General features: G+C 38.9%; 1 protein-coding gene across 1 annotated transcript; it reads right to left on the bottom strand.

The window, feature by feature from the left end:
• Positions 1 to 2,719: 2,719 nt before the first annotated feature.
• Positions 2,720 to 17,499, bottom strand: POLG2 (DNA polymerase gamma 2, accessory subunit). Its single transcript, XM_059998210.1, has 8 exons — positions 16,689 to 17,499; positions 12,444 to 12,570; positions 12,225 to 12,330; positions 11,189 to 11,362; positions 10,174 to 10,314; positions 7,870 to 7,950; positions 5,551 to 5,651; positions 2,720 to 3,652 (listed from the first exon to the last, which is right to left on the bottom strand). Exons 1-8 carry the CDS (start codon positions 17,239 to 17,241, stop codon positions 3,487 to 3,489), a joined length of 1,449 nt encoding a protein of 482 aa, XP_059854193.1. The 5' UTR covers positions 17,242 to 17,499; the 3' UTR covers positions 2,720 to 3,486.
• Between the last annotated feature and the right edge of the window lie 1,018 nt (positions 17,500 to 18,517).

The following is an 18,517-nucleotide window of genomic DNA, read 5'->3' as shown; positions in this document are numbered from 1 at the left end:
TTTTAAAAGCTCCACAGGAGATTCTGATGTGTAACTTCAGTCAGACACTTCTGATCTGGATAATCCTCCATAAATATTACTTACCTCAACTGCAGTATAGACATTCCATGTTGCCAGTTAGTGCAGTCAGCTGATCTGAGACCAGGAACACAATCTTCCTGTGAGGCTGAGGCCCCTAAGAAGACAAAGTACCTAAATAAAGGTACCTGTGGGCAGGACTGAGATTTTCTTCAGAAAAATAATTTTTAAAAACATTTTATTCTCAGTTATATTAAAACAAAATATTGGACCCCAAACTGCAAAAATGAAATTTAAACTTTTAAGTAGACATATGGTGGGAATACAGGCATTGCAGTACTGAGAGTTCTGTGGTTAAGGCGAGATAAAGCAAATGAGCAGTTGTGTGTCATGGCATTCTAATTTTATCACCCTCAGTATTCTTGAGAATTGGGATTCTTTTTTTTTTTTTTTTTTTTTTTTTGCGGTACGCGGGTCTCTCACTGGTGTGGCCTCTTCCGTTGCGGAGCACAGGCTCTGGACACGCAGGCCCAGCGGCCATGGCTCACAGGCCCAGCCACTTCGCGGCATGTGGGATCTTCCCTGACTGGGGCACAAACCCGCGTCCCCTGCATCAGCAGGCGGACTCTCAACCACTGCGCCACCAGGGAAGCCCCAGGGTTCTTGATGTGGGAGGAGATACAGATGTGTGATAGAAGAGGTTAAAGTAAAAACTCTTAAGTCCTAAAGGGGCATGAGGGGACTTTTGGGGGGTGATGGAAATGTTCTATATTATCATTGTGGTAGTGGTTACACATTTGTCAGAACTCATAATCTGTACATTTAAAATAGGTAAATTTACTGTATGTAAATCATATCTCAATAAAGCTAATCCACACACACATATACCAGTCCTGAATTTGAATTGCAATTATTGGTGAGTTCGTGATGGCACCCAGAGTATAGTCTCCAAACAGTTTTCCAGTAAAACGAACCAGGGCTACTTGGAGAAACTCTAAACTATACAATCTCTATATTACATATTAGATACCAAGGAAGCTATCAAAGACTACTAAAGTTGTGCCAAAAGGACTTGAGGCCAACATGAAGAGGCTCCTACTGGCCAAAGACAGAACAATTTGTGCATGAAAAAGAGTAACTTTAAAGAGGACAAATCTAGCATTTCTCCCACCTTTCCCATACCTCTAAGCAAACAGCAGATGAGATATTTTCTTTTATATAAGTATTCTAGCTAATAAATAAAGAAGGAAGATGGAATCAGAATATCACCATTTTGCCACCTCTAATGAACTGACTGATCTAGGCACTGGCCAATGATTGCTAGCATTCCTCCAAGAGAAACAGCCAGACAGTCACTGCTCCCTGATGGGAGAATACAGCCTATAAAATAATCTTGCCCCCCCCCGCCAAACTGAACTTGAAGCTGATCAAGCCTCTGGATTCAATTCCCAATCTATAGGAAATATATAGAGAGGAATAGGTTAAACTACACCAAGGGGATTCAATAAGCAAAATCCAAACAGTAGAAAACACCATAACAAACAACTCAAATGTCTTGGGGGGAAAAAAAAAAAAAAAAGAGTGTGAGCAGGTGAGAGAGAACTCAAATCTATTGTATAAGGATAAGAGAGACTAAAAGACCTACAACCAACTTTAATAAATGGGTCTTATTTGGATCCTGATCCAACAGTGAGACAACTGGAAACTAAGTGGATATGATATTAAAGAATTGGTTTTTAAAAACTTTTTCTTATTAAAATCTTCAAACATACACAAAAAGAAGCAGTACATGAACTCCCATGTACCCATCACTCAAATTCAACAACTCAGCACTATCCCTATTTTCCCTCCATATTCTACCACTTTTTTTTTTTTTTTTTTTTTTTGCGTTACGCGGGCCTCTCACTGTTGTGGCCTCTCCCGTTGCGGAGCACAGGCTCCGGACGCGCAGGCTCAGCGGCCATGGCTCACGGGCCCAGCCGCTCCGCGGCATGCGGGATCTTCCCGGACCGGGGCACGAACCCGTGTCCCCTGCGTCGGCAGGCAGACTCTCAACCACTGCGCCACCAGGGAAGCCCCTACCACTTTTTAAAACTAAATTTTAAAACAAGTCTCAGATATCATATATTTTTACTCAAAAATATTTAAGTATGTGTCTCTATCAGAAAATGACTTTTTAAAAAGAAAAATAAAGCCATAATATCATTATCACACCCAAGGAAATTCTCAATAATTCCTATTATCATCTACTGTTCATTTTTTTCAGGCGTGAGAATGGTTAACTTAACAAAAGATCCTGAACTAAAATATTTACAAATGAACCGATAGCTGCGATCTGCTTCGAAATAACGTAGAAGGGCGATGTGGGGTGGATGAGGCAAGACTGGTCAAGGGTTGATGGTTGTCGGTGCTGGGTGATAGGTACATGGGGTTAATTATACTATTCTGTGTATGTTTGTGTTTGAAATTCTCCCCAAGAGCAAAAAATAAGGACCAAAAAATAAAGACCTACTAAGTAAAGTCAACTCAGATAAGCCAGCCAAGCTTTTAAGACATTTTACACAAAGTATCAGAATTTTTGTCAGGTTGGTAATGACAACATAGTTAACACAAACATAATCAGCACACAAAAGTTTAAAGATTTCTTATAAACATATCTATTAGAATCAGACATGAAATACACTAATATTAGATTATGCCATTTAACATTTATTTTAGCTTGCTTTGCAAAAGTCAATAAATGTTCTCATTATTAAAATTTTAGTTTTAGGTTAATCTTTGATATTTGACAGTGTATATAAAGACCCTTCTTTCCTGATAACAAAACCCATTTCAGAGAAGACAAGACAGTACTGCCCCAAGGGATAAATTGTGTTTGATCCAAATTAATCACGATATTCTCATTCCCTTGGACAATGACTGGCCTAGTAATGACCATGTGATTCAGTTCTGATAAATAGAATAAAATGTAAATAAGTCTTCTGACCGGGATGTTTGGGAAAGCTTTTACTTTCCTAATTAAAAACAGAAGAGCCTTGGCTGGCTAGCTCTTATCTCTTTGACTTTCTTCCTAACTCGAATGTGGCTGAGAAGGCTAGAAATACATCCGCCATCTTGTGACCAAGAAGAAACAAGTATAAAGATAAAAGCCAATATACTAAAGATGGTGGAAAGACAGCCAAGCGCCTTGCTCCCTAACTACTATAGAGGAAACAATTACACCAGCTCTGGACAGTCTACCCCCTCGATTTCTTGTTATGAAAGAAACAAACTCCAATTTGCTTAAGCCAGTATAGCAGTCCTTTTGTTTCTTATAGGTGAACATATTCCTGATACCATGAAATACATCAAGAAATATAATAAAAACTGAATCAAAAAAAGCACCAAAAAAAACCACTAATAATAATCTCAGTTAAATAAGACAACCAAATTAGGAAAGGAGAATATTTATTACACAAATATTAGAATCTATACATTCTTAGCTGATGATATATATTTAGTTAAAAAGTCTTTTACTTTGGATATATGCATCGTTTCCTTCATTGTGGTGTCTCTACTTCTCAGATGTATTAATCCATTCTCCAAAGTAGCTTCAGTAATCAACACTGTGAAGAGGATACTCATTTCATCATATCTAAGAAAAAAAAGGTAGTTAACCAAAACATGTGAGCACAAATATAGACTGTAAATTCACCACATTACCAGCTTTAATTACTCAGGAGCCAATGCCACCTTCAAGAGTCACAAAACTCAGGGACTTCCCTGGTAGTCCAGTGGCTAAGGCTCCAAGCTCCCAATGCAGGGGGCCCAGGTTCGATCTCTGGTCAGGGAGCTAGATCCCACATGCTGCAACTAAAGTTCCTGTATACAACAACTAAATTTCTATAAAAAAATTAAGAAAGAAAGAAAGGAAAAAAAGAGTCACAAAACTCAAAGGCAGGGCTTGAGAACTGAACCCAAAAATACTTTTTTCAAGTTTCTGAATCATTTTCAAAGTAAAATTTTCAGGAAGTTTCTGACTTATTGTAATAGCTAGGAAGTCATAAAAGAAAAGAAAATATAAGAAATAAACACTGGTACCTCAACACACCATTTGGTGTGATCTGGATGAACCTCAGAATAACCTCAGCCTTTTGGTATTTGGATACAATCCGAGAAAATAATTTTAGACAAAACTCTCTTATAATACTACTATAATATTAAGATATAGTGTACAACAAATTATACCAAAAACCATGCTAAATATATACCTTAGTACACTAACTTACAGTTTCTAGTTTAGCAATAACTGAATATGTTCCACACTGGCCTTCCTTCTGTTTACCCAGTCATACTATCTGATTGTTTCTTTTCTTTTAGGACTCCACCAGAAATTATCTTATTTATCTACTTGCCTGTTGTCTATTCTATCCCACTAGAATAAGTGTCATTAAGAACAGGAAACTTTTCTGTGTTGTTTATTGCTGTATCAAAGAACAAAAAATATAGTGGGTACTTAATAAATATCTGGAGAAAAGTATTCTGGGACAAAGGGAAAAAACTATCCTGGGACATAAAGCCTTTACCATGTAAAGAACAATTGTAACTTGATATTGTCCACATGACTCAAAGGGTAAGATTTTAGAAACTGAGAACACTGGAAAGTTCAAGTACCACCCCTTCATTTTATATATGATAAAGCCATCAGTTGCTTTATCTATAGAAACTTATTTTTCTTCTGACATCATCTGAAAGGTATATTTTAACAAGTTACTACAGAACTGAGGAGCAAAACACGAAGCTTTACAACTTTTCACCTAAAAGATATGTATTCAACACAAAAAGCTAAAAAAATAACAAAATAAACCCAAAGTAGGGAAAAATGAATTATTTTATTAAAAAACAGAAGTTAATGAAAATAGCAGGGGGTAAGACTAGAGACAGGAGATCAGTTAGGAGATTATTTCAATAATCCAGTCAAGAGATACTGGTGATCTTAATGGGGAGATGTGGATGTGAGATACATTTAGGAGGAAGACAAGAGTTAGTGATGGACTAGACTCTAACAGTAAGGAAGAGGGAGGAGTGAAGGACAATATCCAGGTTTCAGTCTTGAGCAATCAGGTAAACAGAGGTGCAGATCACCGAGAAAACTAGTTCTCTGTTCTCTGGAATAGAATTACCTTCCACTCAGCCTGAGAATGAACAAGGCCAGCAAGGAAAAGGCACTCCACTCATGTTCCCCCAGTCCTGATTCAACAAATGTGTCTAATATAAATAATTCCATCCCTGATAAACTGATAAACTCAGGTACACATACTTCATGGTATTAAGTCTTAAAGTTTCACATAGTTTGCACTTATATATACCTGATGAGTATTGTTTCCTGCTGTACCAATTAACTAAGGGTATGTGGTTCTGTAAATAGGAAAGTTAGGAATAATTTTGAATTATAGTATATATAGATATTTAGAAGAAATCTGTTATAAAGAAACATCGTATAATCAAAAACTCTGAATACATTTTTTAAGCAAGAAAAAACAACATTCTTACTTTGAATAAAGTTGTTCCAATGAGGATGGCACAGTTTCCAAATAACCAGGCCACACAGATATTCCATTTTCTAATAATTCATTAAATAGCCCTTGACAAACCTGGGGAAAAATACAAAAACTCTGAATATGAAAGAAAGAAAAGTAGCTAGAGTTATTACCCTATTTTTATGAAACCACCAATCATCTTTTTCACTCTTTAAAGTGGGCATAAATCCCTTTAATTACATGATAATATTGTTGATAATTTTATATATTGTATACTTATAAATTGTATACTTCTTCTGAAGAACTTAAACACTGCAAAGCTGAATACTAAATGCAAATCTGAAATTTTTATACCAAATATAAGAATTTTTATTATCATTCATAACACAAATAAACAAAAGCAAAACAGATTCTATCAGAAAAAAACAGTCCAAAGGGCTAAGTTAACTCTAAACTTATCTGAGACTTGAGAACTGAGCCTAAGGGTTATAATACGATGTAAGGAAGAGAAGGAAGAGCCATTAAAGGAAACTAAGGAGAAGGAGCCAGAAAAGTATGAAGAAAACCCAGAGAGTGGTGTTCCTGAAGCCAACTAAAGAAAATGTTTCAAGAAGAAAATAATGATTGATTAGTTTCAGTGGAATGCTGGAGACAAAAGCCTGATTGGAAATACAGAAGTAATGATGAGTAAATGACATAGTACACTTTACTGTTTTCTTAAAAATGGTGAAGCAAGAAAAAGAAAAATTTAAAACTCCCTTAACAATCTAGAACTAAAATTCTAAAGCAGAATTTCTCTCATTGGCACTGCTGATATAGGATGTTTAGCAGCATCCCTGGTCTCCATTAGATGTCCGGACCACCCTTCCCCACCTTCTGACAACCAAAAATGTCCCCCAAAATGTCCCCAGATATTACCAAATGTCCCCATGGGGAGGGAGAGGGGGTGGATGGTGGGATGGGGTAGGGGTGTGTGCCTGAGCTAGAGCACTGTTTCTCAAACTTAAACACCAGAATCACCTGGAGGGCTTGCAAAACACAGATGGCTCAGCCTCGCCCCCCAGAGTTTCTGATTCAGCAGGTCTGGCAAGAATTTGCATTTCTAACAAGTTCCCAGGGAAAGACCACAGCGAAGTAAATGGGTGTTAAGGTACAGGATATTTTGGGGATAGATGAGAATATAGGTATTAATAAACCTAAGAAATTATCAGGGAAAAATAAATATGAGTTTTAGTAAGTTTAGTTTTGGTTGCCAGCAGAAAATGTGCTCTAACAGAAGGTAGAAAAGGAGAGAAAAAGTTCTAAGCATGATAAAGCGCACGTGAAGACATGGGGAAATAACCCACAAAACCTGTTTCATAGCCCAGAAAGTTACATACGTAAGGATTCTCTTTGTCATACTGCTGAGGGGAAAAGTGTTAAAAAGAGAATAAGACACTACTCTTTTGGTAAAACACCCAAGGCACAAAATACTACTAATATGCTTACAAACAAAAACAAAACAAAACAAAAGGCCTGCAATGGTAATGATGAAAATCTACAAAGCACAGTTCTTTGTCCTTCAAGCAAAAAAATCCCTAGGAACTTGGTACCTACCAGGGTGTTGTGGAGCCTCCTGCAATCCTGGGGGAAATGTGGAAATTAAGCCATTCTCTTCCCTTTCCCTGAGCTCATTATCCCCACCTTCCCAGACCCCTGCACAGGAGCCCGGGAAAGCCAGGTCAATCTTTCTAGTATCCTCACTCAGGTCCCTGGATGGGTCTGAGATACCCAAACAGAAATGACTGCTGAAGTGGTCCTGGTTTTTCTTAACAGTATTTAATTTGACCAGATAGATTAGAAAAATAAGATTACAGATCTAGAACTTGTGCTTATACCAAAAAGTATCAAAAGTGTTAAGTTAAAAAGGGAAGAGGGTAAGAAATAATTCACTAGACGTCTGTACAAATATTTTGATTGCCAAAATTATGCATACTCATTTAAAAAAATGCAACTATGACTGGGCATGACATTAACAGCAAGGCCCACTGAACTGTATTCAGCTTCTTTAATATAATATACTTCAAATTATCTGTAATTAACTGTAGTATTTATTATTATTTAATTAAAATTCATTAATGACTGATTTAATTAAAAATTTAAAAATTCATTAAAAATGGATTTTTTTATTGAATAAAAATTTCATTATTTAATTAAAATATGTTCACAGTTCATTATTTAATTAGAATTTTTAAAAAAATGAATCAAAATAAAACTTTAGATGGCAAACTACTCATTTACTTGGAATAACAGTTATAATTGAAATCATGACATTAAAACTTATTTAACCCACCTGTCTTAGTTCCACTGTTGGGCCTCTTCCCACATCCAAAGCAACCTTAATAGGGGCTAAACAAGGGTGAAGTTTAAGCACCTAAAACAATTTAAAGAGAAGGGGTAAAAAGGACAAGCACTAATTAACATGAAGCTGTTTAAGCAGTTAAAATTTTCTGTGTGAAAATGGAAGCTAGCTGAGGTCATTAAAAATATCACACAATGATGTATCAACCATCTTTATTCAGCTGCTCATAGATTTCTCCATTCAGGCATTCTACAGAAATAAGTTCACTTGATATTCTCCCATTTTCTGACAAATCCATTTTCTCTCAGTTGAAATGCCCCTTTCTGGCATCACTGCCTTCCCTACCCAGCCTGAGCCATGTGGCTTATCACTTGGACTTTCTCTTGCCAAAACCCATCACTCTGTGTATTCATTCAGCCATTCAACAAACATGTGAATGGCTACTTGGTACGAGAAATAATTCTAGGTGGTGGGGACAAAAATCCTGTCCCTCATAATGCAGAGAAGCAGATAACAAAATAGATAAGTAAATAATATATTTGAAGGTGGTTAAGCATTGAAAAAAAAAGAAGATAGGAAGTGCTGGCAAGGGGTGGGCTGGTGGAGGGTTGTTTGCTATTTTAAATAAGGTGGTAAGAGGGAATTCCCTGGCGGTCCAGTGGTTAGGACTCCACGCTTCCACTGCAGGGGGCGAGGTCTCTGGTGAGGGAACTGAGATCCCACATGCCGCACGGTGCAGCCAAAAAAAAAAAAAAACTACAATGGGACCATTAAAAATAAATAAATAAATAAGGGGGTAAGAGAAAGTCTCCTTTCTGAGGTGACATGTGAGCAGACTTGAAAGGGGATGGAGGGACGAGACGTGGACTTGGAGGAAGAGCACTCAGACAAAGGGGAGCATTAATGACAAGGCTCTTGAGCTGGGAGCACACACTGGGCATGTTCTAGAAACAACAATAGGTCTGTGCTGCTGGAGCAGACTGAGTAAGGTGGAGAGGAGTTGAAGGTCAAAAGGGATAATGCTTTGTAAAACATTTTAGGGGCTTTGGCTTTTCCTCTGAGTGAGAGGAGGAGCTTATTGGAGTGTTTAGAGCAGAGGAACAAAGTAACGCGTACCTTTTAAAAGGGCCACTCAGTGCAGGGAGGTGGGGATGATGGTGGCTTAGATCAGACTGCGAACAGGGGAGGTGCTAAGAAACCGTCAGATTCAGGATATATTTTGAAGACAGAATCAAAGAGGTTTTGCTGATGGTTTGGATGTGCAGTATGTAAGAGAAAGAAAAGAAAGGATCCCCCTTGTTTGTCTGCTACACACACCCTATAAATCCCAAACAATTCTATAAATGGCCACATCAGGCTAAACAAGCACTGCATAATAAATCACTAACTAGGCAGAGTGGTGCTACAAACTCATGGTGTCTAATCCCAGTTGAGCACTCAACACGTGAAAACTTTTGATTTTGGGGAAGCTCCCTTTCCCATTCAAGGGAAATATGAGTATTCTAAACTCTTGCCACTTAAACCCCTACTCCTCCACATTTTAAGCTAATAATCTTGCTTCCTAATTCCCCAAGAAAATAGAGGATATGAGCAAAACTTCCTTCAAGGGCTAACCAGCTCTAGTAGCCTATTTATATCTATACAATTGTTTCTTTCCACCCTGCTGTTTCAAAAAATAACTCCCTTTTCAAGACAAAACCCCCCAACTTGTGTTCTTGATTCTGTCTTGGTCCTTCCTGTTTCTTCTAAAATCTTGCTCCATTAGGTACTTCATTTCTCTCCTATTTCTTCAACCCCTCCTCTCTCTTGATTTTCAGCCCATAAAAATGCTCAAATTGCACATCCTAAAATAAGCCTTTCCCTTGACCCAGACCCATGTCTAGTTCCTGTGATCCAGTGATCAGCCACTTGGGGTCAGACGAGAAGCAGAGAGGTTAATACCACAAGTCTTGCTGGCCTGTTTTACTTACTCCTACTTAACACTCAGCTTCTGATACAAGCAGAAGCCATAAGTGAAAAGGCTCAGGGGCTAAGAATCAGAGACAGCTGTCCAGCTGCCCAAGTTCAAACAGAAACGCCTTTGGGATTACCCAAGAGGGATTCCTTCTTCTATTCTGTGAGAACCTGCTTATTATTCCTGTGGGCAGATTCTAAAAAAACCTGAAAAATAAATAACTTGCACTAAAAAAATTATTATTCAGAGTTTATATTAGAAACCAAGTACACTAACATAAAAAAAGGGAGAGAAATTTATATTTTTAATTTCCCAAGTCTATCTCTGAAATATCAAAGCACCTTTCTATGAAGATCTTTCTTTCTTGTAAAGGAGTTCTCTGTTAGCTGGAAAGAATCGTAGAGATATGCCAGCATGCCTCGGTCTAGATCTCCATTTATGGATAAAACAGAAGGAACCACATTTTTCCGTCCATCTCTGCCCTTCACAGAAAAGGAGAACAAAAATAAAGCATCATTTAGCAGAACTACCTCTTAAAATTACATTTTTCACTTACAGAATCAGAATACAAATTGATCAGTAAGTCTAGATAGACTGATGAAATTTTTAAAATTACCATTTGGCAACCCTCATAGTAATAATCAATTTGGGCAAGAATTATCAATGGATGTTGCAACCAGTAGGCCAGAATCTGGTGAGAAACAGGTTATTTACATAGTCAAAGTATCTGCCCACAAAAGGCTTATTAATTACTCATCAATTAATAAGTACAAAATACTTATCAACTTTACACTGGAGAAACCTGGAAGCATCATCTTAACCAAGCGATAAAAGTTAACATCACCAGTAACAAGCCAATATGATGCACTGAGAAGAGGGTAGCACCATTTCTGTGGCATTCTTAGCAAAAATACATAAATCATGAGGAAACATGAAAGAAACTCAAACCAGGGGACATTCTACAAAGTAACCGGTCTGTACTCTTCAAAACTGTCAAGGTCATGAAAGACAAGGAAAAATAAAAGGAACTATTTGAAGGAAACTAAGGACACATGACAACTACATGAAATACAGGATCCTAGATTGGATCCTGGACCTATAAAGGGCAGATTAGAATAATTGGTTACATCTGAAGGGTTCTGTGGATTTGAGAATAATAGCAGATTACTGTTACTTTCCTGATCATAATGATTGCATTGTGGTTATACAGGTGAGTCCCTGTACTTGAGAAATGCATACTGAAGTATTAAGACGTCATGGGGCACCATGTCTACAGCTTATTCTCAAATGGTTCAGAAATGATCACAGTTAGAGAATCTGGGTAAAGGATACATAGGCGCGCAAGGTAAAACATACATGTAATTGAGCTACATTTTCAGGATACATGCGTAAAAGTTCATGATCTCCTAGATTCCACAGGGTTTCTATTGGCTCCTTTCCCCACGGAAAATTGTAGTAAAGTTTGTTTCCTTTTCGGCCCGCTTCATCCTGACAATCACTGCTGCTGAAGTTAGATGGACTCACAGCAAACTGGAAAAGAAAGTTTGTCTTATTAACTTATTAAAATAAATATTAAAAAGTTGCCCCCAGCAACTGAATGAAACTGGTCAAGTCCCAAATAAAAAATTGTTAAGTTTAATTAAATATGAGTGAATATACTGTTACAAATAGTGTTTTTTAATCTGAAAGAATTACAGAGAAAAACTGTTGATGCTATCTAGCATTTCTGTGGTCAATTAATAAGAAGGGAAGGAACCATGAACTAAGTGGGATAAAGAAGAAAGTATCACATACTCACCGTTCTCATCCTTCCTTATTTGTGATCATTCCATTTAGTTTACATGGGTGTTTGGAGATTTTGAGAGTTAGAGAAATAAGACAATGGCATGACAAAAATGCTTACTTCAACTCTTTTCTCTTAGGCTTACACTGAAACTTGACTGTAAATTACAGGACCATTTGACTAATATGGAGAGTTCATGGAGGTTGGAAGCAAAACTAACACAGTATTGTGAAGCAATTATACTCCAATAAAGATCTTTTTTAAAAAAAAAAAGCTAAAGCTGTAAGAGTGGGCAAGGGTCCAACTCTACACCAATCAGGAATGCCAGGTGAGGGATTTGAACTTTACCTAGAATGTAAAGTCTTACCAACAAAAGTTTCTGAGCAAGACATCAACAGACGTCTTTACTAAAGTAACTTTGTTTTATGGAACAATGAAAATTATTACAAAGAGTTTTTATATGTAGTTGTTAATTTATTATAGCTGTCTCTTATAAATATAACATTGCTACATCAAAATAAATTTCATTTATTGTAGAGAAGTATTACCTCTGACACACTAAGACAATTTGCCTAATCATTATTAAATTAAGGGTAATTATTGTAGTACCTTTCTCCACCACAGGAGTCGATGACGTAACCAGAAATCAAGCCACTGGCTTGCAGTTCTTGCTGAAGTAAACCATACCAGTGAAGCTTCAGTCTTTTCACCGATTCTTTGGATATCAGAAATATCAGATAATCACTTATTTGAAAATCATATAATCTATCCCAAAGTGAAAGTGACTGTTTAAATACAAGGTCAAGTTATTTCCATTTTTTTGTGTACCTTTTAACACCATCAGGTGTCTGCTTAGTATCAGAAACAGGATGAAAACACACTCCAATCTGAGCAAGGCCAAAAGGTAGCCTCTTGTTTAGCAGATCCAGGTAATTAACATAATGCTCCAAGGCACCTGTCAAAAGATAAATCAATCACTATATAAACCTATTTTATAAACCCAAATAATTTTGGTCAATTTATAGACAAATTAATAATATAATGCTAACACAGCAGTAAGTACAGTAGCATGGAGCTACTAAGGCAGATCTTAATTGATTACCACTTAATTTTAGGTAGTTTCCCCCAACTTTTTAGTATGAAGATTTTCAAATCTACAAGAAAGGTGAAAGAACAGTACAATAAACATCTGTAAACCCTTAACCTAGATCCACCAATTGTCAACATTCTGCCACATTTATTTTCTTTCTTGTTCACCCCAAAACATTTTAGCATGTACCTCCTAAAATTAAAAATATTCACTGTATACCACTATTACACCATTAAATTAATCATAATATCATAATTTCACCTAACTTATGGTCAATATTCTATTTTCTCGAATTGTCACCCCAAAAGCCATTTACTGCTGCTCTCTTTCTCCCTAATTAAGGTTAACTCACTGCATTTTATTAGGTCTCTTAAATCACTCTGAAACTAGAATATTTCCCCTGACTTCTCCCTCTCTAACTTTGCTTTTAATGATATCAATTTTTAATTTGAGAACAGGCCAGTCATAGATTATCTCACATTAGATTTGTCTGAATTTTTCCTTATTTAATTTGGGTTAATCATTTTTAGCAGGAATAAATACTACATAGTTGATGTATATGTGCTGTTGCATCCTAACAGGAGTAACACAGTATCAAATAATCCCACTTTTAATGAAACCAGATTTGATTACCAAGTTAAGGTAGTGAATATCCTTTCCCCAACATTATCCTGCTCCCCAACAATCTTCCACCCAATATTTTATTTTATTTATTTTTTAACAAAGGGGCAATCGTTTTCTTTTAATTAATTAATTAATTTTTGGCTGCGTTGGGTCTTCGTTGCTGCATGCGGGCTTTCTCTAGTCGTGGCAAAAGGGGGTTGCTCTTGTTGCGGTGCGCGGGCTTCTCATTGCAGTGGCTTCTCTTGTTGCAGAGCATGGGCTCTAGGCGCACGGGCTTCAGTAGTTGTGGCTCATGGGCTTAGTCGCTCTGTGGCATGTGGGATCTTCCCGGACCAGGGCTCGAACCCGTGTCCCCTGCATTGGCAGGCGGATTCTTAACCGCTGCACCACCTGGGAAGTCCCACACCCGATATTTTAGAATCTGTTGATGAACCCCTGCTTGAATTATTATACCGAGGATTACAAAATCATAAAAAGGTGATTTTTCTATCCTACCTTTCCTTCTACATTTATTGCATAGCTCCTACAAAGACAAACTCTTTCCAACTACTCTTTCTACCAGCAGCCTCAATTACTTAATTTTTTGTTTAACACTGTGGATTAGATTTTTAATTTTATTTAATGTGTTCTGATCCCATTACCATCAATATTTATTTTAATGTTCAATTTGTCCCAAACTTAGCCAGTGGGAGTCTCCTTCAAGCCAGCATCTATGTCCTTTTAACATAAACCCACTAGTCTTCTAGTAATTCTTTGCTTTCTAGCACCATAAACTGTGCCAAAGTCACTTTGTACTGCCCTGCCCCATACCTGGAATGAGCCATTTCTCCAAGCACTGGTTCCTTTAGAAACCAAATTCTGGGTACTAGGTGTGTTCATTGCTATTGTCATCGCTTCTAGGCCCCTTCAATGAAGAAAGTTAGGAAATTTGTATTTTTAAAAAATCATGAATTCACACTGATAGTCAATTCAAATGTAACATTATAAAGTTTATCCTTGCCTTGTTGTACATCTTTTCTCTTTCAGTGAAAATCTTGGTTCCTAATAAATCTATCCATTGGTCTATTTGCTTTATCCTATATGTGAAACAGCTTCAGAATTATAATCCCAACATTTCTACTTACAATAAATCAATACAATAAAGTTCAAGATTTCTTTGTAGTTCTTTATGCACTTAGATTATATCCCACTAAATGATAACACTGTGTTCAAAAGTTACTTGATTTGAGATTTCCACTTCTGGTAATAGTAGACAAGCTTGTTGATAACAAGAAAAACTGGTCAAGAAACTGAAAAAAAGAATCTGTTTAAAGACACAGGAGAGCTGTCAAGGCAGTAAGGACTTGAGGGTCCAAGATTTGGAGAGAATGTAAGAACAGAGGTGAACCCAACATTTAGTGCTGCTTTTCCAATCTGAAGTAGGAGAACTAAGAAGCTGAAATGCTGAGCAGAGCTTCCTGACATTGTATGGGGCTAGGAAGCCCCAAAATTGTAGTTCGAGGCTCTTAAGGAGGAGGGGCTCTGGAAAACACCCCAGCCTTTCACTACGTACACTCAAAGGGCTACACTCTAGGAGCAGAGGTGAAGCAAAAAGACTGAAATCCAGCCTCAATACACTTAATCCCGGATTGTATTAAGAAGATATGCCCTAGCTGCCTGCCAAAAGCAAAAGTAAACCCTCCCAGGTAGAAGAAAACAATGCCACCCAGAGCCTCAATTTATCTCTACAATTAACACACAAAGTACCTAGAAAATCGAAAGTCCAAATGACCAAAAGCCCAGAGTAAGACAGATAACAGAAACCGACATATCTGAGTTATCAGATATAGACTTTTAAGTGTAATTAATGTGTTCAAGAAAGCTGATAACAAGATGCTGGGGGGTGAGTCTAACATATGTGTAATTAATCACTGAAGGACAGAAGAAAGAATGGGGCAGTAACAATATTTGGAGAAAAAATGGCTGAGAAATTTTAAAAACCGTTCATAAGTAGAGGCTACCACAATAGCTCAAACATGAAATAAAGAGGGTAAGGGCACTGGGCATGGAAAGAAATGGCAAACTGGTACTCAGAAGCTAAAAACACTAGACAACCAAAAATTTGGCAAGTAAGTGGATTTAAGTTTCTAAAGGCAAGAAAATGTCTGGCACATCAATAAATGCTTTGATGAATCTAAGAGAGCTATGTTTCATTTTCTAATAGGGAAGAAAAGATTTATTTGTTTTGGGACATGGTAATGAGCAGTGATTTAACTTCCCCAAAGTAAAATCATCATAGAATAATTAAAGTAGTACAAATCAAAATTGTCACGTTTACCCACCAGTTTAAGTTTGCTTTATTTTATTAAGGAAATCTTTAAAAGTTTACAATATAGGTATCAATTTTCAGAGAACCATGGACACTGGTTATTTTAAATTACTTCCTAGTACCACTTAATAAAAAATGGTAAGAATAGCATTTTGCAAAGATGAGATGCTGTGGCAGCAAGTCTGTCCTGTAAAAATTCTAAATTTTTTTTTCCAGAATCTCTGCTATCATGATCTATTTGACTTTGAAGGCATATTGTGCCCTACAAATTTCTGTGTATTCACTCAAGAATCGCTTATAAAACTTGATTAGTCCTATTATTCTGCCAATTCAAAAATTACCTTAAGGGCTCTTCAAACAACAGATTGTGTAGATCAGTTTTCGGTAAGAAAAACTGGGGGAGGGCATTTTCTTGTTGCTCTAAAAAAACAAGCTCTCGATTAGCCTATAGTGTGTAAAAAAAAGAAAACTATGGAAGTACTTATAAATATTTCAGTAACAATGAACCAATGATTCAAACACACGATTTAATTTAGGTCCTAATTCTAGGGCCGCTCAATAAACTCCAAAATTCTAGGGTTGCCTTGTGAAACTGAGAGCTTTATTAGAGCCTTGGGCCGGATTCTTTTTTTTTTTTTTTTTTTTTTGCGGTACGCGGGCCTCTCACCGCTGCGGCCTCTCCCATTGCGGAGCACAGGCCCCGGACGCGCAGACTCAGCGGCCATGGCTCACGGACCCAGCCGCTCCGCGGCATGTGGGATCCTCCCAGACCGGGGCACGAACCCGTGTCCCCTGCATCGGCAGGCGGACTCTCAACCACTGCGCCACCAGGGAAGCCCCGGGCCGGATTCTTTAAGGAACAATAACGATCCCATGAACCAGTTTTCTCCAAGGCAGCAACACTGTCAACAAACCCAACTGCTTCAAGAAGACTGAGAACCAGATAATTTCCTTTCCATGTGAATACAGGGCCAGCTGCAATCTGGGAAATCGAGCGAGTCTGCCTTTCCACCCCGACACCTATTTTGAAGCATGAAATCGTGAAGCATACCGTGAAGAAGGTTCTCCCGTAGTTTCCCAGAAGTTTTCAGTAAGTTCTCAAGAAATGCTCCTAGCTGTTCCTTACTCAGCTCTTTGTCTTGCAAGATTTCGCGTAGCGTTTCTGCAGAAACTAACCTGAAGGCACTGTCCCCGGGCAGCGAAGGGCCTGGTTCATGGTAGAGGGCGTCTACCGGGAAGACCTGCTCCCTGAACACCACCACCGCGGACCACCATTCCGCCGCCAGGTTCTTCCGCAACTCTATACCCAAGGGGCCAAGGCCGGGGTGGCACCCGCTCAGAAGAGAATCTCGACTAAGCTGTCGCTTGGTGCCACTGAGGAAACGCCTTTTCTGACAGATCTCAACCAGCACCTCGCTCTCCTCGCCGCCAGACTCGGGGCCTTTTCTCAGCTCGCTCACCGGGGGCAGCTCCCCGTGCGACCTCAAGGGCCCTACAAAGGAGCCGCTCCCTTCCGTCAACTGCCTCCCATCTACTCGACTAAACCCAGACAGCAGGCACCTGCAGACTTTCTGGCCGGCCCTGACGGCTGCACCACAGCGCATCGCCCTCAGGAATAAAAGTGCACAGTCTCCTATGAAAGGCTAACATATGTGTAATATGGGCCCCGAAAACCCGCCACAACCGGGAGTAGGGGGCCACCTGCGCAGGCGCGACGGAAGTGAGCGTGCGCGCGGCCAATCCCACCAACGGAAGTACGTCACTGCGTTCCGGCCGCTGCCGCCACCGCCGCGTGCCTATCCCACTCGCCAAGGCGAAGTTATTAGGCTTCCTGTCTCTTACATCCGTCACGTCCGGCTCTACTTGTTCTTTTTGTCTTCAACACCGATAAAGATCATTCCCATCTACTTTTCACTATCCCGCTGTTGCCACTATTGAGTCAGCTTTACCTTCCCTTTTTTTTTTTTTTCCCCGCAAATGAGACAGACTATTTCGGTGGCCTTCCCTGGTGACGCTGTGGTTGAGAGTCCGCCTGCCGATGCAGGGGACACGGGTTCGTACCCCGGTCCGGGAAGAGCCCACATGCCGCGAAGCGGCTAGGCCCGTGAGCCATGGCCGCTGAGCCTGCGCGTCCGGAGCCTGTGCTCCGCAACGGGAGAGGCCACAACAGTGAGAGGCCCGCGTACCGCCAAAAAAAAAAGTAAAACTACTTCGGTATTCTACAAACTACCACTTAAGTACACCTTCTCAGCCTTAAGGGTTCACAAAAATAAATCTTGGTTCCCCTCTTTACAACTGTACTCCTTAATGGTAGTTTAGAGACTCACGCCTTGCGTTCATCTCTAGTAAAATGCTGTCCTGCCTGCCCTCTCCTGGGAGTGCCCGTTGAGGTTGTGACGGGGAAGGAGTATAGTCCTTTTACATATTGGTGTTAAAAGGGATGCCCTGGGCCAGCAGCACCTGCATCACCTGGAAACGTTGCTTAAAAAACAAGCTGCTGAAAAGGGCCCAGCAATATTTAAACTCTCCAGGTTAACGTGGAAGCACACTGACAACGAACCACCCGTGTACAGAGTTGTTCTACCACAGTACCCTTCTAAAAGGCCCTTCAAAAATAACTTGAGAAAACCTGCTTAAAACGGAGATCCAGGACTACGGAGCAGACTTCTGGCTTTACAGCTCCATTTTAACAGTTGGAAGAGACAGTTTATGTAAAGGGTAGCAGCTTAGCAATGAACAGAATACAGGAAGTTAAAATTCATCACATTTAAGGTGGTGTTGGACACATTCAAAAAATCATTCCATACAGAACATGTGAAAATTTGTTTAAAAAAAAGATGCTAGTAAAACGGTATTGCTGGAAAGCAATTATATTAACTG

This window comes from Delphinus delphis, chromosome 19 (genome assembly GCF_949987515.2).
Source record: "Delphinus delphis chromosome 19, mDelDel1.2, whole genome shotgun sequence".
Classification (NCBI taxonomy): domain Eukaryota; kingdom Metazoa; phylum Chordata; class Mammalia; order Artiodactyla; family Delphinidae; genus Delphinus; species Delphinus delphis.
This window is presented reverse-complemented; position numbering and strand designations above follow the sequence as displayed.

What these genes read in the sequence shown, in the direction of transcription:
- POLG2 (XM_059998210.1), bottom strand. Translation starts at nt 17,241, where the DNA reads ATGCGCTGTGGTGCAGCCGTCAGGGCCGGCCAGAAAGTCTGCAGGTGC. An exon ending in GACTCCTGTGGTGGAGAAAG is followed by an intron (nt 11,363 to 12,224) that starts GTACTACAATAA and finishes TTTCTTTTCCAG; the next exon opens with TTTGCTGTGAGTCCATCTAA. An exon ending in TTGGAACAACTTTATTCAAA is followed by an intron (nt 3,653 to 5,550) that starts GTAAGAATGTTG and finishes TTTTTTTCTTAG; the next exon opens with ATATGATGAAATGAGTATCC.